The 25,544-nt window shown below is 42.6% G+C and overlaps 1 protein-coding gene across 4 annotated transcripts in view; it reads left to right on the plus strand.

Moving 5' to 3' along the window:
• Nucleotides 1-25,544, plus strand: part of CCDC171 (coiled-coil domain containing 171) — a 202,615-nt gene that overhangs the window by 127,942 nt on the left and 49,129 nt on the right. For all 4 annotated transcript variants that reach the window (XM_083419470.1, XM_083419472.1, XM_083419471.1 and 1 more), the window contains one exon: nt 12,353-12,484. In XM_083419470.1, coding sequence (XP_083275596.1) covers nt 12,353-12,484 — 132 coding nt within the window. The remainder of the gene's footprint in view (nt 1-12,352; nt 12,485-25,544) is intronic.

Below are 25,544 nucleotides of genomic sequence, written 5' to 3' on the forward strand. Positions count from 1 at the left end.
AAAGATAAGACATTGCAGAATGTCATATCCATGTGTTAAACTGTTTTCAGCTTAGACATATCTAAGTAACTAATGCCAGAGCCCGTCTGTCTTCATATATATATTTTTTGAAGTATGAAGTGTGTGTGTGTGTGTGTGTGTGTGTGTGTGTGCCTTGCCTTAAGTAAGGAAACATCCTTGCATGGAGTACTGTGAAATTAGTTAATGCGTTAGCCGTTATTTTATCCAGACATGGGTTCACTTCCAGCCCAAGGTCAATGAAATCTGCTCATAAGGGACATATTCTTGTGCACATCCCACAAATACAGAATAGCTTTTGGCATTGTACTTAGTGTTTGCTTAAAAGGGCCTGGATCAAATTAATCTCTCATCCAATTGAGCTTGGGTTTGATGTTTCTATTTTATTTTTTTAAAATTCTAGACTCCCCCCCCCCCCCAGAAATGTGTTTCATGAAATTATAGAATCGTATAGCTAGAAGGTGCCATGAGGATCGAATTGTCCAATCCCCTGCAATGTAGGAATATTTTACCCAATCTGGGGCTCGAACCCACAGCCATGAGATTAAGAGTCTCACACTCTACTGACTGAGCTATGTATTTTGCTGAACTTTCTTTTGTTAAAGACAATTTCCCTTTTTCATTTCAGCCAAGACATGTATCCTTTTAAAAATCTGTTGGTTTTTATTGCTTGTTTAAGAATATATAGAGTTTGGATGAGGAGTCCATTGAAAACCAGGGGGCTTGCTTCTAAGTAGACATGCATAAGATTGTCCTGGAGATGTGTGTTTGAGACTATAGAATGCAAGCAGGGAACTGATCTAAGATGATCCGGATCATCCCGTCCCTTGTGGCAGTAACCTCCAAGTACCGAATTAATTCTGTACCTTACATCAAATCGCTTAAGGATTAATTTGCCACCGTCTGCGAGCAAACATGAAAAAGGTTGCTCATGACAAAAGCACTCCCTTGATGTAAGGAGCAGTTCAGCAAAATAAGCAGGTGAATTAATCTTAAAACATACGGTTGAAGTAGCAGGGAAGGACCTAGTCACAAGGACTAATAGCCATTTTTTTTCTATGGGAAGAATTCCTACCTAACGCCAAATGGTTTGAGGCTTTGCATAAAATTTGGGTCCAACACCCTAGTCGTTAGTTGGTTCAATTCCTAAAGAGAATTCACCACATAATATTTTAGAATCCTGTGAAGTGTAGTTTAAGGTTACTGGGAATTGTAGAGGTATGAAGGGTAAATGAGAGTTCCCAGGAATTTTTGTGGGGGGAGAGAGACGTGACTGTTAAAGTGGTATAAATGTGCTTTAAATGTATGCTGTGGATGTGGCCTAAAAACCTCTCACTTAGATGCCAGGAAACTGGGAATTACATTCACATGTGGTGGGGGTGTAAATATGTACAATTTTTCTGGCAAAGGGTGTTTAAGGAGATAACAGAAATACCTGGGTTAAAGCTGACCGAAAGTCCAGAGGTAGCATTGTTACTGATTTACGATGGGGTGGAAGGTTCGCAGGCTGTGAAGGACTTGCTCACAATTTTTTTTGACAGCTTCCCGAGTTACAATAGCTAGGAAGTGGAAGGGGCAAGCAGAATATAAAATGGAAGAATGGTATAAAGAGGTGTGGGATATTGCTAGTAATGATAAATTAACATGTTGCCATTAAGGTAAGACAGGGAATACGCAGGAGAAATGATTTTGAGGGGATATGGAAGGTGTTTGTAGAATTTGTACTGTTAAAGCGGAAAGGGGTCAAACACTCTGTTGGAGCAGTTTCAGAAACGGGGGGCCACTCACCCTCCACCCGTTTATGCAACTTCCTCCGATGGGCTGCATTGCCGCAGCTGGAGACTGCATTAATAATAATAATAATAATAATAATAATAATAATAATAATAAATGTATTTAAACTCTGTCTTTTGGAATACTAAATCCAATGTTCTCGCAGTGAGGGAACCGCCAGAAGACCCCCGGCACTGGACCTCAGCAATGGGGGTGGAGATGCTCCTTCAGATATACAGAACCAAGGTTGTCTAGGGCTTTCAAGGTCAGCACCAACACTTTGAATTGTGCTCGGAAACGTACTGGGAGCCAATGCAGATCTTTCAGGACCGGTGTTATATGGTCTCGGCGGCTACTCCCAGTCACCAGTCTAACTGCCACATTCTGGATTAATTGCAGTTTCCGAGTCACCTTCAAAGGTAGCCCCACGTAGAGCGCATTGCAGTAGTCCAAGCGGGAGATAACCAGAGCATGCACCACTCTGGCAAGACAGTCTGCAGGCAGGGAGGATCTCAGCCTGCGTACCAGATGGAACTGGTAGACAGCTGCCCTGGACGCAGAGTTAACCTGCACCTCTATGGACAGCTGTGAGTCCAAAATGACTCCCAGGCTGCACACCTGGTCCTTCAGGGGCACAGTTACCCCACTCAGGACCAGGGTGTCCTCCACACCCACCCGCCTCCTGTCCCCCAAGAACAGTACTTCTTTCTTGTCAGGATTCAACCTCAATCTGCTAGCCTCCATCCAAACCTCCTCTGCTCCTCCCTTTTCAATCCCCACCTGGTTCTGGGGAACAGTGGTGCAGGAGAGGGTGGGGAAGCACCTGACCCTTCACTTGCCTGACCTGTTTCTCCTCCTCCTCTTCCGATCCATCCTGTGCTCTGCCCTTCTGAAACCTCACCTGTCTCTGATTCTTGCCTCCTGGCTGGTATAGGTCCCCACAGACCACTGGCTGCCTCTCCCAAGTTAGACTCCAGGCTCTTTCCACCCTATGCACATTCATCAGACCCTGACACATCAGCGCCTTATTTGAATGGGATGAAAAGCAGAAATTGAGCTGGGTGTCACCTGCATATCGGGGACACCTTGCCCCAAACCTCCGGATGACTTCACTCAGCAGTAAGCATGGAGGACAAAATAGAACCCTGAGAGGACCCCATAGTGTAGGTGCTGGGGAACCGGGCAGCGATCCCTCTGACCATTTCTTAAATCGGCCCTCCAAGAACCAGAAGCAATGCTGGTCGCAGTACTTTGAAGAGCTGCCTGTAGGTGGTAGATTCAGGAAATCTTTAACGGGTGTCAGAAGCTGGAGGGGCTAAAAGGAAAAGAAAGGGCATCATCCAATAGAACACTATGTCTTGAGAAGAAGATTTTCATACTTTGTCAACCCTTAAGTGATATATGTCAACTTGGTTAATAATGTGCCCTAGACACGAGTGATTAAAAAAACCTCCCTACTATGAGAGATGTCTGTTTAAAACCACTTTGAAGACACACATGAAGCACATGAGAAATTGCAACAACTGCATGTTATTGTTCTTCTGAAGGATGTGAAGCACGATTTTTGCAATATTCCTCAAGCATTGCTTTCAGGATCCGTCTCAGTAACAGAGTTTGCAAAGAACGGTGAGCTCTCAACTCTCTTCTCCCCACCCCGCCCCATCCTTTAGTATAGCTGTTTTAAACTGCATTCCTCTGAACTCCAGGGTTCCTCAGATTCCTATCAGGGGTTCCTCAAGGAGAAGGTCATTGCTTGCAAACGAGCTTCCTGGAAGACAGTGTATCTTACCCTGAAACATGTAGCTGCAGGGGAGTATTGAATGTGTTTTTGCTATCATGCTCTTGTAGTTTGTTCAGTGCATGAATCAGGCCCCATGCGCCTGGGGCATGACATAAATATCCAGATTAACCTTAATTCTTTGCTTCCATCATTTTTACCCATTTCCAATCAGAGATTTTTCTATCTGTGATCAAAAAACGTAGGCTCTTGTTGATTTCTCTCTCTCTCCTTGCCCTCCAAGTTAAAGACGTGAATATTCCATTGATGGCTTTGGAGTCGCTATTTCTGCCTCGGCTCTTGATTTGTGAAAATGGGTGGGATGATGGCGATACCCTTCAAATGGTTGTTGGGAGGCTGAAGCAAAGCCCTTGGACTTGGCGGTGCTGCTGTTCTTTTTCATTTTTGTCCCGCTTACCAACAAGCAGCTCTGGGCAGTATACACAGGGGCCCAACATTGCGGGGGGCTGTGTGCCATCACACGCATGATGACTGTCGCATCAGGGGAAGCCGACTGGGCCACCTCCAGATGCAACGTTTGTGTGCCAGGCCACACTGGTCGGCCTGGGTCAACATCCCACCAGGCTGTGCTGTGTTGGGGTGGTATCCTGCCTCCTTTGCCATCTCAAGATTGGGCTGGGGGGCCTGGGCTCCATCCCAGTGAATATTGGGGAAGCTGTAGAGGCCTCAGTTCCATAGAGTTGGCGCTCCTTGCTGTATATACACCTCTTTTCCACACCTCACCCTTTTTATCCTCACCGTAACCCTGTGAAAGTCATTTAGGCTGAAAGATAGTAACCAAAGATCATGGCTGAGTGACAGTGTTAGCCCAGATAGCTTGGATTCAAGTCCGTCGCTTTATATTAAGCCACTCTACTAAGCCTCCCTCAACAGTTCGCTTTCAGAAGCCATCATACTAAACCAGATTTTTAAACTGTTGTAACTGCCTGATGGTGAATTTGGTATAACTAATGAATGCTCAACCATAGAGAGCTGGACCATAAAGAAGGCTGATCGTCGAAGAATTGATGCTTTTGAATTATGGTGCTGGAGGAGACTCTTGAGAGTCCCATGGACTGTAAGAAGATCAAACCTATCCATTCTGGAGGAACTCAGCCCTGAGTGCTCACTGGAAGGACAGATCCTGAAGCTGAGGCTCCAATACTTTGGCCACCTCATGAGAGGAGAAGACTCCTTGGAAAAGACCCTGATGTTGGGAAAGATGGAGGGCACAAGGAGAAGGGGACGACAGAGGATGAGATGGTTGGACAGTGTTCTCGAAGCTACCAACATGAGTCTGACCAAACTGCGGGAGGCAGTGGAAGACAGGAGTGCCTGGCGTGCCCTTGTCCATGGGGTCACGAAGAGTCGGACACGAGCCAGTGTGGTGTAGTGGTTAAGAGCGGTAGTCACGTAATCTGGGTAACCGGGTTCGCGTCTCCGCTCCTCCACATGCAGCTGCTGGGTGACCTTGGGCCAGTCACAGTCTCTCAGCCCCACTCACCTCACAGAGTGTTTGTTGTGGGGGAGGAAGGGAAAGGAGATTGTTAGCCGCTTTGAGACTCCTTAAAGGGAGTGAAAGGCGGGATATCAAATCCAAACTCTTCTTCTTCTTCTTCTAAATGACTAAACAACAACAAACTGCCTGATGGGGAATTTGGTATAATTAATGAATGCTCGATCAACGCAATGTTGGTTTAGACAGCCTCAACTAATTGCTCCACTATTAGTTCTTCTTTGAAGGAGGAAAGGAGTTACTGCAAAATAGTATTCAATTCCCCTCCACCCCCGCCACGCATCCAACAAAGGATATTTATTTCCTCCACAAATGAGTGCATATGGGTAGATGTCTGCTTCATCTCCAAAATATGCATCTTGTTTGTATCAAAAAGTTATATTTAGCTGTCCAAAATATATTAATATTTCTTAAAAGCAAATGCCCAGTTCCTGTCAATAGTCTACTAGGGGGTTTAGGTCCATGGGGAGATTTGGATGTTTGACAAAGTGCTGTGGGTGTCACCCGCTCTGGCTATTTCTCTTCCCTGCCCCACAGATCAGCCCCCAGACAGAGAAACAGAGATAAAGCATGCACCTATGAGCTCTTTTTTTGCTTTCCCAAGGGATCCAAATAAAAGTTGTATCCAGTAGAATCAGTCTGCGTGTTGGAAAAGCACACAGAGCTGAAAGAGGAAGTGAGAAAGAGCGCCAATCTTCCGACGTCCTCCTTCAGCTCCTATGTACTTTTCAATGGAGGAAAAAGTTGCCACCCTCGCTGCCTCATGACAAAAGGGGCAGTGATTATTCAAACAGGGGGAGGAGAGGGGAGCCTGAGGTTTTGTGAGTGCCAGGAGAACATCTGCCCACAGGCCACCTCATTGGCAACTCCCAGTCTACTGACTAGAATGTTTGATTCGTATTATTCGGTATTCATTGTCAATAGACTTTAATCTCCTATTGGATCGTTTCATCCAAGCCTTTCGTTGCTAAGAACAACAACAAATAGGTGGCGGTTCAGCTGACAGAGCAAGATGGGGTGATGGTCCATGACCACACAACTGAAATTAAGAGTTTTCAACCCTTGCCTCAGTAGGCTGAGTTTTTAAAACACAGACCCACTTCTTGTGTTACAGGCAAGAGAGCCAACATGGGCACTTGACAATGGGTGCCATGCAGTGTGTGTGGCCCTGGCGCTGAAATTTGTGGGTGCCCGGCCCCTTCATGGGGAGCTTTGTGGGTGCTCAGGCACCCAGGCCCCAGGGGGTTGGCACCTATGGTTACAGGTACTGTATGGTTACTGTTCCCCTATGGTAGCTTCTCATGCTATTCCACTAATATCTGTATCCCATGCCAACTTGACCTGCTCCCCTGGGTTAGTTTGGGATTCATGGGGGGATTTTAAATGAGTTTCCTGTTTAGCAATTTCCATTGCCAAAATCTGAAGCTGTGTGTGTGTGTGTGTGTGTGTGTGTGTGTGGAAGCTTTAAAAACTGTCCTGGGAATTCAGCTTGGAGAACACTTCTTTCCGCCAATACAATGGTACCTCTGGTTAAGAACTTAATTTGTTCTGGAGGTCTGTTCTTAACCTGAAACTGTTCTTAACCTGAGGTACCAACCGCCGCACAATTTCTGTTCTCATCCTGAAACATAGTTCTTAACGTGAAGCACTATTTCTGGGTTAGTGGAGTCTGTAACTTGAAGCGTCTGTAACCCGAGGTACCACTGTATATAAATGTGAAAATAAAAAGATATCCAGTAATTATATTAAAGCATCAGCATTATGATGATGATGATGATGATGATGATGCTGCCCTATACCTGGAGGTCTCAGGGCGGTTCACAGAACAAAATCAAAATATAAAACCACAAAAATATAATCAAAATAAATACAACAACCCAGTAACACCCCCCCCAAAAAACCCCTCCACATTTTAAAAGGGCATAGGATGCCAATCAAATCAACCAAAGGCCTTATTAAAAAGGAACGTTTTTTTGCCTGGCCCCTAAAGGTGCTCCTCACAGCTACAGCAGACTCTCCGACAAAATCTCTCCCCTTTTTGTGTTTGTATAAATCATGTGGCAATTGTCCCTGCACGCAATATCTAATAGATATTTTTCATTGCAAACTATCCTTTTAACATCTTTTTAATTCCCGTCCCACGTCACCTTTGAGAGCTTCTTTGTCTTGTTCCCTCGGAGAACGAACGCCCTTTCGCTTCCAGAATGTAGGTGCAAGAAAACATTCAGTGGGGCTTCATTTTCGACTTTAATCCAGAACAAATTTAAAGTCCCCTTTATCCAGGGTGGGCCCAATACGTTTTGGAAGAAGAGGGGAGGGGAGATTTACATCAGGAACAAGGGGAATGCTGCAGCTGTTGCTGGCACCATGGCGGACGATGCTTTCCTTCATTTGGGTAGAGGATCAGCACAGTATCGGCTTGAACCTTTCCGTTGCATCCTTCTTTATTTTAGCCTCCATCAGACAAATAGCTTTTCAGTGACCTGAAGCCTGCATGACATAGGCCATCATTGCCCACGGCACCCATATCCTGCAGAGCATTTGATCCCATAGGATTTTCAGAATGGATGTCCTTTTCAGTTCTTAAACTAGTTATCGTCTGTCCACAGCCTAAAGGACTTGCTTGCACCCAGTTTTGTAGTAAAGTGGCATCTCAGCCCTGTGAGGAAACGTTGGCAGTTTATTCACAGCCGAGGGCAAATATTACTGTAGGTAAAACTGTATTAGGTGACGTAATGGGACTGATTCCGGGGCGTTAGTGTAATCCAGAAAGCTCCCTTCTCTCTGCTGTGCTAGCCTCTGAACCCAAATTACTCCAGATTGGAACTGGGCGAGAGTTAAATTGATAGGGCCATTCTTTTAAAATAAATGCTGTTTTTATTTATTTATTTTCATGGTGCAGAAGATAAATTTGGAGAAAACGATTGTTACAACAGTACACAACAAGTAACTTGTCCATATCTGTCAACTTACAGATTTGAAAATAAGGGACCAGCAGCCAAAATAAGGGATCAACAATTACTTTGATAAAATACGTATTTTGTTGCATGCAAATGGCTTTAGATACCTATTAGGTCCATAAATTACCATACAGCATATATTCAACACAAAAAAAGCAACAATTTGTTGTTGACAAAGGACAGCTGAAGATAGAAAGGGCCCCATTACCTTCAGTAGCTTATTTAAGGGACATCATCAATAAGGGACAGCAGCGGGAATGGCGGTAGGATAAGGGGCTGTCCCGCCAAATGAGGGACACTTGACAGATATGCTTGTCCTGATAAAATTACAGACTTTTATCATGCGATCAGGCCATTCTTGACCCGGAAACATTATGCAAGCAAAGCATTTCTGTTCCCCTCACTTCATAAAGGTTTTGCGAGTTTTTAATACATGCCACTTACAACTATCAGACGCAGACACACAAAAGCTAAGCATTCTTGGGTTTTATGTATACTGTGAATGGGGGGGAAATGCAGCCATTTCCATCAAAAGTAATTAAAAACATTGGAGTGTGTGCTTGGGGCTTATGGTGTCCAGAGGTTTATATCTAAGGAATGATCTCATTCCTTTCTGATGATGAACTACTATTACAGTGGTTGCATTTTAAAGATATGCATGGTTTTGTTTGGGTTTTTTTGCTTTATTGTCCGGCTCATGTTATATACCCTGGTGGCAAAGAACAGAACCAGACAGGGATGGGGTTAAAGAACCGACTGATGTCGGAGTTATGCCTACATAGTGTATATATTGTTTTCCTCTCGCTCTTTTTCCTTCCCCGCCCCTCCCCGTGCTCTCTCCCCTTCCCTCTCGCCTCGGTATTAGCAATCTGCTTTGGTACTTTGACATCAGGGATTTCCCTGGTGGATTTTGTCACAGAAAAAAGAGAATCATCAATATCGCAGTTAAACTTGACTTTCAAAGCTAATAGTATCTCATTTGGGGGCTCAAATTTAATAAATTTTCTTTGATTCTGGGTGCGTTTTTAAACATCAAACAATGAATTGGCCAGGGTGCAGTAAAATATTTAGATCTATTGACTATGGTTCAGAAGGGTAGAAGGCAAAAAAAAAAACCAAAAAAAAAAACCACTGGTGGGTTTGATGTTGATAAATTCTTAGTACCTTAATCCACATTAATGTTTTCTTTTATCTGTGTGCATATTGGCTACAATGAGAAACTGGGACGTTAGCATATATGAACCAGAACAAATCCAGTGAAATGTGTATTATTAGAGGTATGGTGAAAACAACGTGTTTGTATTAAGGTTAACATCTGAACAAAATTACACATGCTGACAGAAGACCCCCCGAGACTGTGTTTGTTCCATTGGGCTCTCCATCCTGAACCCAGAACAGTATGAGCAGAAAGGAGGATGCATGAAGGACCTATGCTGTTATAAAAATTGCATTATAGTGCATAAGTTTGGCAGCCACAGGTATTGACAGGAATTCTTTAGGTCAGCCTGGGAACTGTAAAGCTCCCTATTCCCATAGACTAAAGCACAGAATGTATGTGTGTGTGTATCCTATAAATCTGTAAAATCTCACCTAACATTTGTACATCGTACGGACAGCATGCATGCATATTTATTTATTTATTTATTTATGCATTTGGCTATTCTTAAAAATAGGATTACTTGTAGAAGGAAATATCACATAGAATTTGAAGTGTCCACATTGGCTTTCATAATGGTATTATTTTTATGTAAGGTATCCTAGTTCATTAGTATTGGGTATGTTAATTAGACCCATAATTAGTATTTATTTGTCATATGTGGTGCTCCCTGTCCCCCCCCCCCTTTTACAATTTTAAGATTAAGTACTTAGCATCATTTGCTGCTCCTGGGAATAATTTTTATTTGAAAGATATATATTAGCACATTAGTTTTGGAGTACAGGATGATGCAATCCAGTTGAACTACTGAATATTATTATTATTATTATTATTATTATTATTATTTTCAGAACAAGGCAGAATATTACTTGTTTAAAAGTGTTACAGTTGACCCCTTGTAGAATAAAAGAAGGAATAGCTTTATGTCGTATGGTATGTAAAGACCTTTTGCTTTTAATTAATGAAAAGATCCTATGCACGTTTGCTCAGAGGTGTTCCCCATTGTGCAGTATTTTTTTGAGTTAGGTGGATAGATAATAGCTATAGTTTTTCTCGATTACCAAGACAGTTGAAAAGAACAAGGAAAATAAAGCATCACAAACGGCGAACAAGTGAGACAGATAGAAAAGTTATTATATCGGTATTTCACACCTTGCTTTACAGACGATGGGCACTAGATATTGACCAAGTTACTATCATAGGTTCCCATCATCCTAAAAGATCTGACCAAAGATTGCCAGTTCGTTGTGCAGTTTCAGTGTGACCACTTTTGTGTATTATGAAGCAATACAACTGCAAAGAAAAATCATTGTTTGTTCAATGACCGCTGTCTATGTTCTGATGTCACAATTTATCCTAGGAATCAGCCTAGGTGAGCCCTGGGCACATGCATTCCTCAGTCCTCTTTCCTCCTCCTATCAGGCTGCAAATAATTTTCATTATTATTATTATTATTATTATTATTATTATTATTATTATTAGAACGGCTGCAGCTTATTGTTTCATCCAAACCTGACCATTGTGACTAACCTTGACCTTGTTTGTTTGAAGCAAGCCAACTTTGAACCCTTGAGTTTTGAAGCGAGTTTGGATTAAACTAGGGTTGCTGTGTTTCCTTCCTCCCAGGGCGCTATTTTTGCCAGTTAAATCCTGGACATGTCTGGGAAATTCCAGACATAATAGCAACCCTAATTAATCACGACTATGGCTAATCAAATTGGGACGCGGGTGGCGCTGTGGGTTAAACCACAGAGCCTAGGACTTGCCAATCAGAAGGTCGCGGTTCGAATCCCCGTGATGGGGTGAGCTCCCGTTGCTCGGTCCCAGCTCCTGCCAACCTAGCAGTTCGAAAGCACGTCAAAGTGCAAGTAGATAAATAGGTACCGCTCTGGCGGGAAGGTAAACGGCGTTTCCGTGCACTACTCTGGTTCGCCAGAAATGGCTTAGTCATGCTGGCCACATGAGCTGTACGCCAGCTCCCTCGGCCAATAAAGCGAGATGAGCGCCCCAACCCCAGAGTCGGTCACGACTGGACCTAATGGTCAGGGGTCCGTTTACCTTTACCTTATGGCTAATCAAATATGGAAGGAGAAACCACGCTGGAAGAATTTGGAAGTTTTCACTTTCATTTTCGCTTACCTGCCTTGGAATGTGAGTCAGGATTCAGCATATAGAGCAGTAGTAATAATCGTGTTGAGGATTGTTGTTTGTTTGGATGTTAATATAAGCACAAGCATGGGAACTGGTGATTCTTCCCTCCTCACCCGATTTTGTGCTTTTTCCTTTTACCGAACACATAATGAACGAAGGGATTTCCCACCTTGACAGAAGGTGGCAGTACAATACCAACTGCATGAGGTTGTATTTATCTACATATGTATGGAAATATCTCATTTACAGCGCTGAGCGGTTTGTTGTTGTTTCTTTAAACTCTGCCTTTTGGAATACTAAATCCAAACTACTTGGACTTTGGAAAAGAAAACGGATTCTAGCTACTTGTACTGGAGCCTATTGCTAGTTAGCGGATACCTGCTATTTTTATAGGAACCGATCATTATGCTTCTAATAAGATGCTTAACCAAGTGACATTTTAAAAAATGCTCTTTGTTAAGTATATTTGGGCAGCTTTGCAACATAACTGACTATTAACAAAAGAACAAAATCAAGACCTTTCTGCAAAAAGGCTTAAGATCATTGTATGAATGTCAAAGCAGTTGTTGTTTTAAAAATATTTTGGTGGCGTGTTGCTTCTCTGGGGCAGATGCCGATTCTCTGCTAACCAAGCAGGCAATAATGGCTATATCCATAGGACGCTTATTGCGTGCAATTTCGCCCTGCGAGTTCCTTGACCTCAAATTGTGTGTTTGTAGAGTTTTGTGTACTGGTTGGATGAGAAGCCTTTAGCGACTTTCCTTCCCCTCTCATTTCAGTCTGGAGAAGGGGATGTGCTTTTTCTTCTTCTTAACATTCTCTCCCAGCACTCTGAATTAGAGATTTATTTGCAACGAAAAATCAATTAGTCCTAAATTTATTCATGGATTTCAGGTCCAGCGATCAATGCAAGTCCACTCAGTGGACTCAGGGGGACCCACTTCATCCCAGTTAATGTGTCTGAAGGGGAATTACCATTGATACTGTTTTTTCCCTTTTAGGTCAGAGATCAGATCTCGCTGTCACGGACTGCGGCAACCAGGAATGACTTCACCCTGCAGCTACCTAAGTTGCACCTGGAGACCTTTGCGATGGAAGGGCTAAAGGGCGGGCCAGAGGTTGTAGCATTCCAGGTTAGATTCTTAAATAACCTTTCTTTTGTGAAGCAAAGGGTTTCCAAAACATAATAATAATAATAATAATAATAATAATAATAATAATGCTATAAATAAAAGCAGAAATGTAGCGGCCTGTAATTAACAAAATGAAGTTTCCGAACTTGTGCTCGACTGAAATCGTTAGATTAGAACAACACTTTCGCATTCCAAATTGAGTATCAAGGATCTGTAGAAGGGATTTTAGCAAACACAAATGGTGTACGACACGCCTAGAAATCACTGCAGTCAGGCAGGAGGGAAAGAAAATGCCTTGCACTTTTTAAAAAGTTGGGTTCAGAACAGTATTTCTCTCAACATCACTTTCGAAGAAAAGAAATGTGCCCTAGATTAATATTTAAGGATGGCATCAGCAGTGGGTCACCCAGGAGAAAAGAATTACAAAGCGGGGTGTGTTGGAGTCCCTTAGTTTCACCGCAGCTGGGGCAGTTCAAATGGCTGAGAAAGATTCTACCGTTATTGATCTTTTTAGCCATTTTCTGACACCTTCTGGCACCGGCTGAAGACAGTACTCTGACAAATGAAATAGACAATGGATGCAGCTGTCAAGGCATCGGAATCAGAAAACAGCCCTTCTAGAACGGAGTGCAAGCCCCAACTTATCTTCTTGCCTCATATAAATGATCCAAGAATTCTTAAGTGCTTAAGTGTTTTTGTGAATGGATTCATTCTTAACAAAGTCGCAGTAGTGCCCTTAACAGAAAGAACTTTATTAAACTTCTGGACCTTGGCCTTGGGCATGCACCCCTGTAGTGACAAATGAGGTTGTGGTAGGATGATCCAAAATACGGGAATATTGTACTGGGGGCGGTTGGGGCATTGCTATGGAGGCGCTATGGTGTGCCTTGAGTAAGGAGCCCCATACCTGGATAGAGAAATGCAAAATTGAGTCTTAGGCCTGGTGATGGGCCTGAATATCAGCTTTGTGTGATATGAGGATATCTGTGATTGGTATCATATACAAGCCCAGCACTCATGGTCAGCCATGCTGGGCACTGATGAGGAACAGAGCCAAACTGGTCTCCTATCCACCCATGGTGGCTCTTCCATATGAAATCTATAGGTAAAGGTAAAGGGACCCCTGACCATTAGGTCCAGTTGTGGCCGACTCTGGGGTTGCGGCGCTCATCTCGCTTTATTGGCCGAGGGAGCCAGCGTACAGCTTCCGGGTCATGTGGCCAGCATGACTAAGCCACTTCTGGTGAACCAGAGCAGCGCACGGAAACACCGTTTACCTTCCCGCCGGAGCGGTACCTATTTATCTACTTGCACTTGTGTGCTTTCGAACTGCTAGGTTGGCAGGAGCTGGGACCAAGCAACGGGAGCTCACTCTGTCACGGGGATTTGAACCGCCGACCTTCTGATTGGCAAGCCCTAGGCTCTGTGGTTTAACCCACAGCGCCACCCACTGTATAGGCCTGAGCAAATGCATTTTGGGTAACTTAAGATGGCAGGTTAGCCACCGTGTGTAGGAGCTGGGCTGAGCTCTCACTTTAAAGCACAGCCATCTATCCCTGCTGAAGCATGCCCATGTGCTCAGGTGAGTCGTCCTGGCCAAAGCAGTGGCAGAAAGAGCATATGACCATAGGTGCCATTTATGTGGGGCTGTGGGTGCCAAGGCACCCATAACATTTTCATGGGGGGTGGGGCTGGCAGGGTGACCCAACACGTCACTCGCATGGCATCACATGGAGCGACGAGGCCCAAGAGGGCTTGTCACAGCCGTGGGAGGGTCTGACGGGCCCATTGTGCCGTGTGACATTATGCGTACAATGGGCGCACCCCATGTGGAGCAGAACCTGGCACACCTGCATGCAACAGCTATCATATCCACCTCTCCTGTTGGGAGGAAGGTGTGTTTGGAGTGGACTGAATTGTCAGCCTCGCACCAGCCCTCTCTTCAAGTCTGGCCCCCAGCCCTGGTTGTACATTTATTTATTTTAAAAAGAACACACTAGAAGAGATTTGGATTTGGAAAACAGCATGGGGTTGAAAGGGTTATGACACACACATGCACACACACACCATAGCTGTCAACTTTCAGATTTGAAAATAAGGGACCAGCAGCCTTGAAAATAAGGGTTCAGCAGCCTCACCTGTCCCGGGGCCAGTCTACGCGATATCTAACAATCCGGGATAGCAGCGGGAAGCAGCGGGAAATGAAGCTGGAATAAGGGAATTTCCCGCAAAAAAAAGGGAAGGTTGACAGCTATGACACACACCCCAGCACAGAAGTGCTAAAAAGTTCCTGGGGTTGTTTGTAGTTTCCTTTCACAACTAAAATCACAGATCTCTCAGCATCGCATCTAGTTTGGCCCTTGTGATTCTGATTCCTGCAAGCACCCAAATTCATGTTTCCAGACTGGTTAGGTAAACTATCGGCCAATCTGATAGTTTAACAGCCCTGGGGCGAAAGGAATGTCCACATTGTATGCTGAGTGACATGTATAAATTTTCTCTTTCGAGATAAAATACTTTGGCTTTGTCACTTGTGGAGTTTTCCAGGTGGCTATGCCCCAGAGTTTTAAGAATAGGAACAAGTAACCTAACCCCAAGCACAGCTCTGGGAAAGTATGTGCAGCCAATTTCAATGGGTCTTACTTTCCAGTGTGCTCATGACCAACATCAAAATGGTATAAAAATGAAAGAAATGCTCTATATGTGTATTTTGTGGCTTGAAATCTACATGGTATGTATTTCCCCCCTAGTATTACATAGCTATTCAAAGTACCTTTATAGTTATCGACAAAAAAACCTTTTTGGAATGGAAAAAGTCAAGGTTAATAAATAATGGATTCTTTCCAACTACGTCATAGAGTAGATCCATTGAAATCAATGGACTCAAGTCACTTAACTCCACTTACTTCAATGGGTCTATTCTGGCTGACATTGGATGTTACCCTGTGTTAGTCATGCTTTCTCTTCATGCCTAAAAACTGTGGAGGACCTCTATTCAGGTGGTGTGCTATCATTTTTGCTTGAGTCCCTTCCAAAGATTTAGAAGCAGGAAATGGGAATAATCAATTGAAAAGAAAGGATTTTCAATTGGGTCATTGCCTAGTTAAACCAGATAAAGGTGATTCTTATTTCATTGTTCTCTATTCCTATTACTCTTCTCTAACACTCACATGCACACACTTTACCTGTTTCCCAATCTTGTTTCAGTTTAAAGTTTTCGTATTAACTCTGTGGCAAGGGTGTCCTAATACCCGAAGTATGAAATCTGGCATGATCGAATATCCTTCAAATGAACAACTGACTCACTTTTAAATGTATTGTTCCCCACTTGCAAATCATCACAGAAATACCAAATTTACTTGCAATTGTTATTATTATTATTATTATTTCTTCTTGTTGTTTAATTTATGAATAAACTTTTACATATAACTCAAGGCAATTTACAAACATACCCTAAAAACAGCTAAACATAGTTTTAATAACAGCACCCCCCCCTCCAAAAATAGGTTTTCAAACAATCTTTTAATCATATATACGTACTTTTCCATGTATAAGACTCCCCCATGTATAAGACTTCCCCTATTTTGGGGGACCCTATTTTGGGGGGAGGATTGCCCAGAGTTGTTGAGCTTTTGGGGGGATTGCACAGGGTTTGTTGAGCTATTTTTTAGGGAGGGATTGCCAAAAATTGCTCACCCGCACGCGTCGCAAAACCCGCCTTTCGTCTATCCCTTCGCCGGCAGAAGCTGCCAATTGCCTGCCCAATTGCCACAGCATCAGCCAATCAACACCAGCCCTTGACGCAGCAATCAATAACACGCCCAATAGCCGCTGACAGCCATGGAAGCAACCAATCAAACGTCCACTCTATGCACTATCCATGTATAGGACGACCCCCACTTTTTAGCATGAATTTTAAATTAAAAAACCCTAGTCTTGTACATGGAAAAGTACGATACACATTTTTTCAATGAGGGCTTCATTTGCCCACGCCAGTTTCCATCAATTCTGTCCTAGTCTTTCATTATCTTAGCATACTATAGTGTGACCAAGAAGCAGAACTCAGGGCAGATAGGGAACCGGTCTTAGTTTTTAAAGGCTGCCATGACATAGGATAGCCTCTGTGGCTCCACTTTTCTTCTTCTTTCTGCCACATAATTAAATGGCTGACATTCATCCTTGTGGGTTACACTGACCTCTCCAGTTAGGCAATAAGTTCAGTGCATGGATGTGCAGATGATATTAAGTTCAGTTGGGACTTACAAATCCTGGTGAGACCTTAACTGGTATAAATGATAGGCATTGTTTTTATGTGTCTCACAGAGCTTTTTTCTTTGTTGTGAAATGTATTCTTCCGCTATGGTTTAAATATCATGTTTCATTTCTTCAGGCAATTTACTTCATTAAACTCGTGTCAGAAACAACTAAGGACCCCGTATTTTAGTCCTAAAGTACATAAACAGTGGACACTAATTATTCAGAGCAAGATATGTGTTTTAAAAGTTCTGATACTGGGCAAAGCAGCTGCTTAATAGTGCAGTCCCGTGCATGTTTACTCAGAAGTAAATCAGATTTAGTTCAATGGGGTTTAGTCCCAGGTAAGGGACTAAAATGGCCCCGTGAATATTTAACGTTTTCTCCCCTTATAGTTTTGATCTATAGGCTACCACTAAAACAAGGCTGCATTTTAAACTGCATTTTAAACTGTATTCTAACTTATATTTTAATCAACTGTATTTGTGTGTGTGTGTTTTGTTTTGTTTTTAAAGTTTTTACTGTATTTATATTCAGTGTTAGCCGCCCTGAGGGGAGGGCAGGGTATAAGTAAAAAAATATTATTATTATTATTATTATTATTAAGTGTGGATGGGATGGCAGCCTAAATCTAACTTTGCGCTGCAGTAGTGGATTGTAGTTAAAGTGATAAAATGCTTTATATGAAGAAAGCTTTAAATTTAATCACACGTAGCTGCAATTCTGGAGTGACTCGAAAACTTGCTTGGTAATTTTATTTCGCAACATTTTATATAACGCTTGATTTTAATAAAAACCTCAAAGTTGTTTTCAAAAGGAACAAAACAATAAAATTATCAGGAAAAACAACAACAGTTAAAAACATGAAAACCAACAATAAGCGAAAACCAGATTAAAACACCCGGCAGCGTCTGCATGTTTGGATAGGCTTGCCTAAACAAACAAACCAAATGTTTTTATCAGGTGTCAAAAAGACCATAGTGACAGCTCCTGTCTATTGCCACTGTACAACGAAGGAGTTACCATGTGGGGCAATTGAACACTGCCCCGTGTTCATATGACAGAGCTGCAGCAAAAGAACGGAATAGTCATAAATGGCATAATGAGTGACTCAATTATTTTGACATTATTTGCGTGTCGAAACATGATTGCTAAAATCAGTGGAAGGATTATTGCAGTCCTTAGTGATTTTCTCTGGAAGGAGCATATAAAACTAATTCCTCCGTGCTCAGAGGTGTGAAACATAAAAGCCCACAGCGCCCTGTCTTACTGTTTGCCCACTTTGGGGGACAGGCAAGAACCATTTTCAGTGATGCTTCCTTTCCTTTTTACTGGAAGATGTGTGGCCCGTGCAGGCCCATTGAAGAGAGTCTGCGCCCAGCAAAATAATGAAGTGTGCACTATGGAACGGGGAGAAAGGAAGATGTTCCATCATTTAATGTTTCGTTCTGTGTCGTCCGGCCTCCAGGATGGCACAGCATACATAAAAACAAAATGTAAACAAAACTGATAAACGATAATACAATGGTACCTTGGTTCTCAAACTCAATCCGTTCCAGAAGTCCGTTCCTAAACCAAGGCGCGCTTTCTCATAGAAAGGAATGCAAAATGGATTAATCCGTTCCAGACTTTTAAAAACAACCCCTAAAACAGCAATTTAACATAATTTTATTATCTAACGAGACCATTGATCCATAAAATGAAAGCAATAAACAATGTACTGCAGTCACACAATCAATCATCAGTAGCTGACCTGGGTTCCACACAGTCACACACACACACACACACACACACACACACACACAGCAAATAAATAGCAAAAACAGCAGACCTCAGCGTAACACTCAAAACAGAAGTGTAACACTCAAACCGGAGCACGTTCGGCTTCCGAAAATAGTTCACGAACCGGAACACTTACTTCCGGGTTTGCAGTGTTTGGGTTCCAAGTTGTTTGAGTACCAAGGCGTTTGAGAACCAAGGGACCACTGTAATAGCCCTATCCCGTTACTTCCGAATTTGGTTTTAAGATGTCCACATGTTCTACTGACCGTGTCCTACTTCACAAACATCTGGCAGAAAGATGTTGGTTTTCAGGATGTAAAATTGAAGGAACTGTGGTGTGAGGGAGACAGGGAAAAGAGATGGTGAGTGGAAGTGTAAATCATGGACCATCCTCACAGTTGGTCCTCCTTACATCAGGAGTTGTAGCAGCGCACGCCGGTGCAGGCAGGTTACAGACACGCTGCCTGCAATTTTACAGTTGTTGTACCGGTACGGCATTCTTTTGTTTGAAAACTGCTATACAAATGTAAGGAGGGGTATTATTCGTTTTATAGCAGCAAGAGTAGAGTGTTGACGTCGCTTCTGAGTGATAGAGTATAATCATTATAAATTTATAAAGGGCTTATGTCTTCCATTTATTTTATGTAAATTATGTATCCATGTATGATGCAGTCATGGTTTATCATATTGTATTGGGCACAGAAGCAAAATTGCCTGCTCTTCTAATCAATTGGGCAAAGATAAAATGCAGCTTGAAATGTTAGGTTCCTACTACGTTTAACCCCCCCCCCCTTCCTTCTTTCAATAGCACTAGTACAGCGGAAAGCATTCAGGGCCCAAGGGAAAATATCTATCTACAAATACAAAGATAATTATGTTGTTTCTTGTCTGTTCGGAACGTCGTGGCAAATATTGCGTCTTAGAAAAGTACTTTTGAAGGCAACGCCGCGCTTTTTCCAGGTGGCAGAACTCCTCATTATTCAACCCCATTCAAACCATGGCTCTTTGCGGGCGTGTAAAATACACACGTTTTCACGATCAGCGCTTTGGTGCAATCCTTGTTAAGTAGCTCCCTTTGAAAACATTATTCTTGCTGAAGACATGAGTACAGAGTGGCCACTTACACCACATATACTTACAAAAAAAGAGAGGTAACACCAAAAAAGAGACAAATTTGCATATGGTGATTTGCCTTAAGCTTAATATATATCACTTGTTTGCTTGCTTCACACTATTGCAAGGAAGCAGTTTTTAAAAGAGCAATTCATCAGATCAAAGGAGGGGAAACCTCCCCGTTCCCCCCCTTTTTCTACCCCTCTCTTTTACACACACCTCCCCATGTCTTGCAGATCTCATTTGCTTAGGTGGAAAAGAAAGTTGGAAATTCAAGTACTTGCACCCATCTACACCTCTTTCTGTAGGTGTACTAGGAGAAAAATGAACTTCATTTCAGTTTTTTAATTTTTCTCCTGTATGCCGCTGTGAGATCTGGTACGAGAAAGCGTGGTGTAAAAAAAGGTTTTCCAATTAAAAAGATATATATTGACCTTACAATTTGGAGGTTGCCGAGAGAAGAGGGTCTTTGTGAAAAGGTACGCCACCTTTGTCATCCCCACATCCACACTTGGTAAGACCACTTATGCAGAGAAGCATGAAATATTCCAAACCTCGCCCCGCTTTATGTAATATACAACAAAATTGAATCCTTATTGTTTTTGAGATTTGCTTGCAAAAATTATTCAATATTCACTTGACCTGGGCAGTGACAGCTGACTGATAGGTCACCTCTAATTAGCACAATTCACAAAAAAATAAATACAGGATTGGGGCGGAGATTCTGACATGACTTACAATTCTACTGAGAAATCTACCTAGAAGGTATATTGCACTTCGACGTTTCGACTGCTTTAAAAGTTGTAGGTTAAAATATGTTTTAAAACAGGGAAGTATCTCTGCAAAATGAAAAATCCCTAAAATATTTCTGTGCTTAGTTTGTATTAATGCAGCTCCATGTCGTTTTTGTAGAGAGATCACTGTAGGAAAACGAACTGCAAAGAAAGTATATTCTTCCTGGCAAAGCACTCTCTTTACAAATTCTTTTGTACTCTCCTCCTGCTAAATTTCTTCTCGGTATCCACATTCTCCACACATCCTCTGGGATCCCCTCTTTTTAACTTTTTCTTTTTTTTCTTTTTACACCTATCAGTTTACCTTCATTCAGTTTGATTCCTTTATTATGATTGAAAAGAAATCTTGGTTTTTCCTCCAGAATATTCAGCTTTTCCTCAACTAATGCTTCTCTTTGCATCCGTTGGAAAACTCGGTGGAATTCAGATGATCTTGAACTGTAAATGGGATCGGAGGGCCAATTTCTTTATCCGATGGGAGCTTGAGATTTCAGAGAAGCGTATTTTCCGGCATTATTTTTCACCCACTTTGAGAAATCCTTGCCATCCAAACGGTGCCCACATTTGTGTATTCCTTTATATATCTTAATACTTTGCCATTAAGGGCTGGATTGCTGGGGTTTGGCAACTAGCCATGAATGTAAAACTCACCCAACATTGCAAAACTAGTAAGGGAGTGGTGCAAAAGACATTTTGGGCCAATTTATGGCTGCAATCTTGATGAAGGCAGACTATGTTTTTGGAAACAAATAATTTTCATTGAGAGAATATTGCAGGAGGGGGAGAGTAAACATTGTACTCCAAAGCCTGTTTAGGTGTATTTGTATTTGTGTAACAGTTATGGGGGGGGGGAACGCGGGTGGCGCTGTGGGTTAAAGCCTCAGTGCCTAGGGCTTGCCGATCGAAAGGTCGGCGATTCGAATCCCCGCGGCGGGGTGCGCTCCCGCTGTTCGGTCCCAGCGCCTGCCAACCTAGCAGTTCGAAAGCACCCCTGGGTGCAAGTAGATAAATAGGGACCGCTTACTAGCGGGAAGGTAAACGGCGTTTCCGTGTGCGGCTCTGGCTCGCCAGAGCAGCGATGTCACGCTGGCCACGTGACCTGGAAGTGTCTTCGGACAGCGCTGGCCCTTGGCCTCTTTGAGTGAGATGGGCGCACAACCCTAGAGTCTGTCAAGACTGGCCCGTACGGACAGGGGTACCTTTACTCTACCTTTAACAGTTATAGGTTAAGAAAAGCAGAAAAAATACACCCTTGTGCAAATTAATTGAAACAAACAATGTGATTTATTGTACAAAACTCACATATACTTGTACAAAACTCACATTACATTAGTACATTAGTAATGGATATGACCTCCACTATTTTTAAGCAGAATTTGAACACGGTTTGGCATGGAGGCTACTAGTTGTGAACAGTCCCTGTTGATTTTCGGATCCCTGTACCACACTTGAATCAGTGCCTGAATGAGCTTCTCCATAGTCATACAGTCTACAGCACGGAGTCAACTTTTGCATATAGCCCACAAATTCTCAATGGGATTTACGTCCAGGGAATTCCCTGGCCAATCAAGGACCTGTATTTGCTGCTCTGTCCTGAATTTCTTCACCACTTTCGATGTGTGACGGGGGGCTAGGTCCTGCTGCAATATCCCAGTACCGTCAGGATACCTCTTTTCCAGCTCTGGAATGACTCTCTTTCATAGAACCTCAATATATTGTGGCAAGCACATCATTTTTTCTATCGGCTGCTGGCTTCCGACACCATAATGATCAACTGACTTTTCGAGTTTGTTTTGAGTACAGGATTACGAGTAAGACAGAAAACATGCTTTATTTCTATTAATTTGCACAAGGGTGTATTTTTTAAAAAGGAAAGAAAAAATATTATTTCCCTGAAACAAAAAGGGCCACAATATCCTGTTTCATTGTTTTATATTACTCTGTACTTTTTTTGTGCCATCTTCCTTGTATTAACATTCAAAAACTGAATGTTTTGGTCAATAGGTGATTCATAGATCGCTCTATAAGATGCACCTAGTTTTTGGAGGAGGAAAACAAGAAAAAAAATATTCTGAATTCCAGAAGCCAGAACAGCAAGAGGGATCGCTGTTCAGTGAAAGCAGCAATCCCTCTTGCTGTTCTGGCTTCTGGGATAGCTGTGCAGCCTGCATTCGCTCCATAAGACGCACACACATTTCCTCTAAATTTTTAGGAGGGAAAAAGTGAGTCTTATAGAGCAAAAAATACGGTATTTTAGGTGTCCAGGAGAAGATAATGAACTGTGTGCATGCACACATACATGTGAAATGTTGATGGTGAATCATTTGTGTGCAGGTGTGTCACGTGTTACTTTAATTAAAAAATGCTAAAAACGCACTTAATTGAATCATAGAAAGAATGTCGTATTTTCATTTGTTTTCAAATGCTTGAGTCTTTTTATTTTATTTTTATTTTGAGGGGCCGAAGACCAAAGTTGCTCTTTCCACGTTGCATTTTCACATAGGTTGCATTTTAGGTAAAATTGTCCCCTCTATAGTTAACACTTTGTTTTGGAGTTCATGTGCCTCTCACGTGGGAAGGATCGAGTGCGTCACAGAACGGTTCACCTGTGAAAGAGAGCTGAAGTCATCGCTGAAGTTTTTAACCACCTTTAAAATGAAAGTAGGGATGCAGGTGGCGCTGTGGGTTAAACCACAGAGACTAGGACTTGCCGATCAAACGGTCGGCGGTTCGAATCCCCGCAACGGGATGAGCTCCCGTTGCTCAGTCCCTGCTCCTGCCACCTAGCAGTTCGAAAGCACGTCAAAGTGCAAGTAGATAAATAGGTACCGCTCCGGCGGGAAGGTAAACGGCGTTTCTGTGTGCTTCTCTGGTTTGCCAGAAGCGGCTCGGTCATGCTGGCCACATGACCCAGAAGCTGTACACCGGCTCCCTTGGCCAGTAAAGCGAGATGAGCGCTGCAGCTCCCGAGTCGGCCACGACTGGACCTAATGGTCAGGGGTCCCTTTACCTTTACTAAAATGAAAGTATGAGCTCTGACTGAAATACTTTAATCCTCAAGACACCTTTTGCCCAAGTTTTACTTTTGAAGGTTTGTATTGGTCAGACAGAGGCAAGACCTGGAACAGCCCAGTCCTCAGCTTTTGATGACCTTCAAAGTACAGACCTTCAAAACTGTTTAAGGTTGCCTCCTAGTTTCACTTTTACTGCACAATCTTAGACATGGCATCTCAGGAATTAATTCTATTAAAGACAGTAGAACTTGCTTCTGAGTAAACTCAGGATTGCACAGCTAGAAACCTACTTACTTCTGAGTAAGCATAGGATTACACAGCTATAAGCCTACTTTCAATATTTCAATATCTTGCATTTTTAGGGCAATTTGTCATGAAGACGGCCTAGTATTTCAGTAAACTGCCTTTATAGCGGCTTTCTCTTGTTACCCCTGTAAAGAGTTTTGAAAGTCAAAAAGCTATGTGAAATATGGCACCATATTAATATTGGATTTTGTAATGTAATTGTCAGCTTTTTTGGAAAAGGATATCATTTGATGGGGTGCTTAGGTGAGGCCCTGGAAAAGGAAGGGTTAGCTACAACTTGAGCGAGTTTATTATGGCTTAGTGATTTGCTGATTGATTTCATTTGCTGTCAGTTAAGGCTCTCTTAATGTCAAGTTTTTTGCATAATGCATTGAAATAGAGACTGATGAAGTTCTTCAGAGTGATGCGGCTTACACAAACTGACCCTGATTTGCCCTGTTCTGCATGACAATTTAAGTGACAGCAGTTAAAGGAAAATATGGCAATGAATATGCAACTGTGGTATTAAGGAAAATGCAGTGTAAACGCTTCAGAATATGAAACTACGCATAAGAAACAGGCTAGTCTGCTAATTCCACAGTTCTTCTGCATCGAGGAAATAGGGCATTATTGTGTCCCAAGTGATGCACTAAATAAAAATTCAAAGGTAAAACAAAGTTTAGAGGGAATTAAAAACTAACCTATATTCCTGAGTTCTGATAAATGTTTGCCCTGCTTGATAGTGTAGGTTTTTGGAAGCATGTGAATTTCAAATCTGTGAGGTCCTTTGAGATTTCCCCCTTTGCTTTCATGCTTTCATAGTGCATATAAGTGTGTGGCAGGCCTTGTTTCTGGTCTGCAGAACTGATTGCCCGCCTAATGGAAATAAATTGCTGATGAGATCGAAGATAGAGGTCCCAGCTTTATTTATTAGTAGTTTGCAGCATCAGTCTTCAGGCGGCATAATTTTTTTGTTACATTAGGGAGTTCAATGGGAAGCATGTATTAAGAATGTCACTAGTTTGATCGGAGTCTGTTGATTTTTCGCTTCGCTTTTCCCTTCTGCGTTAAGCGCCAAAGTACCACAAAGAGTGGGGTACCGGGAGGAGAGAATGACTAAAGGGACTAATTAAAATGATGGCTGGTGGCTGAAATAGGGTCTGTGGACATACCTTGTCCCAGCGATTCTTCCTGGGATTGGGAGTTTGCCTCAGGAAGTCTTGTGCTTCCTTTCACTACATAGGAACATGGGAAGCTGCCTTCGTTCATCTATGTTAGCATTGTCTCTACTGATGGTTTTGTGTGTGTTTTTTGAAATAATTTTTATTTGATTTTTACAATACAAAATTATAATTACTATAAGCACATATCCATGTGCATAGATTCCTCCCAATCTCAGGACTTCCCCACCCCCTTCCCTGGAGTCCCTTTTTAATCATTTAAAACTGCATCTTCTCCAAACTTATTATATCAATCCATATTTTCCTCCTCCTCCTCCTCCTCCTCCTTCTTCTGCGATCCCTCGTAGCTGAGTAAGATTGTCTTCCATAAACGTGGTTTTAACAATGAGTCCGTAAGTGACTGTGGAGGCCAGTTCTGGATCCACACGTCCTTCCACAGTGGGGACATTGGTTTCCAGGCGAGAGTTGAGCATGGCGTGGATTTGCCAAGCGTGCCTTCCTCTTGGCATGTTTCTCCTCTCTTCCTGAGTTCGAGCGTCTTCAAAGCTCATGACACGTTTGGTAAAGGCTGTTCTCCAATTGGAGCGCTCGCAGGCTAGTGTTTCCCATTTTCCATGATAACTGTTACACTACAAGT

Source organism: Podarcis tiliguerta (genome assembly GCF_965153285.1).
Source record: "Podarcis tiliguerta genome assembly, chromosome: 17".
NCBI lineage: Eukaryota > Metazoa > Chordata > Lepidosauria > Squamata > Lacertidae > Podarcis > Podarcis tiliguerta.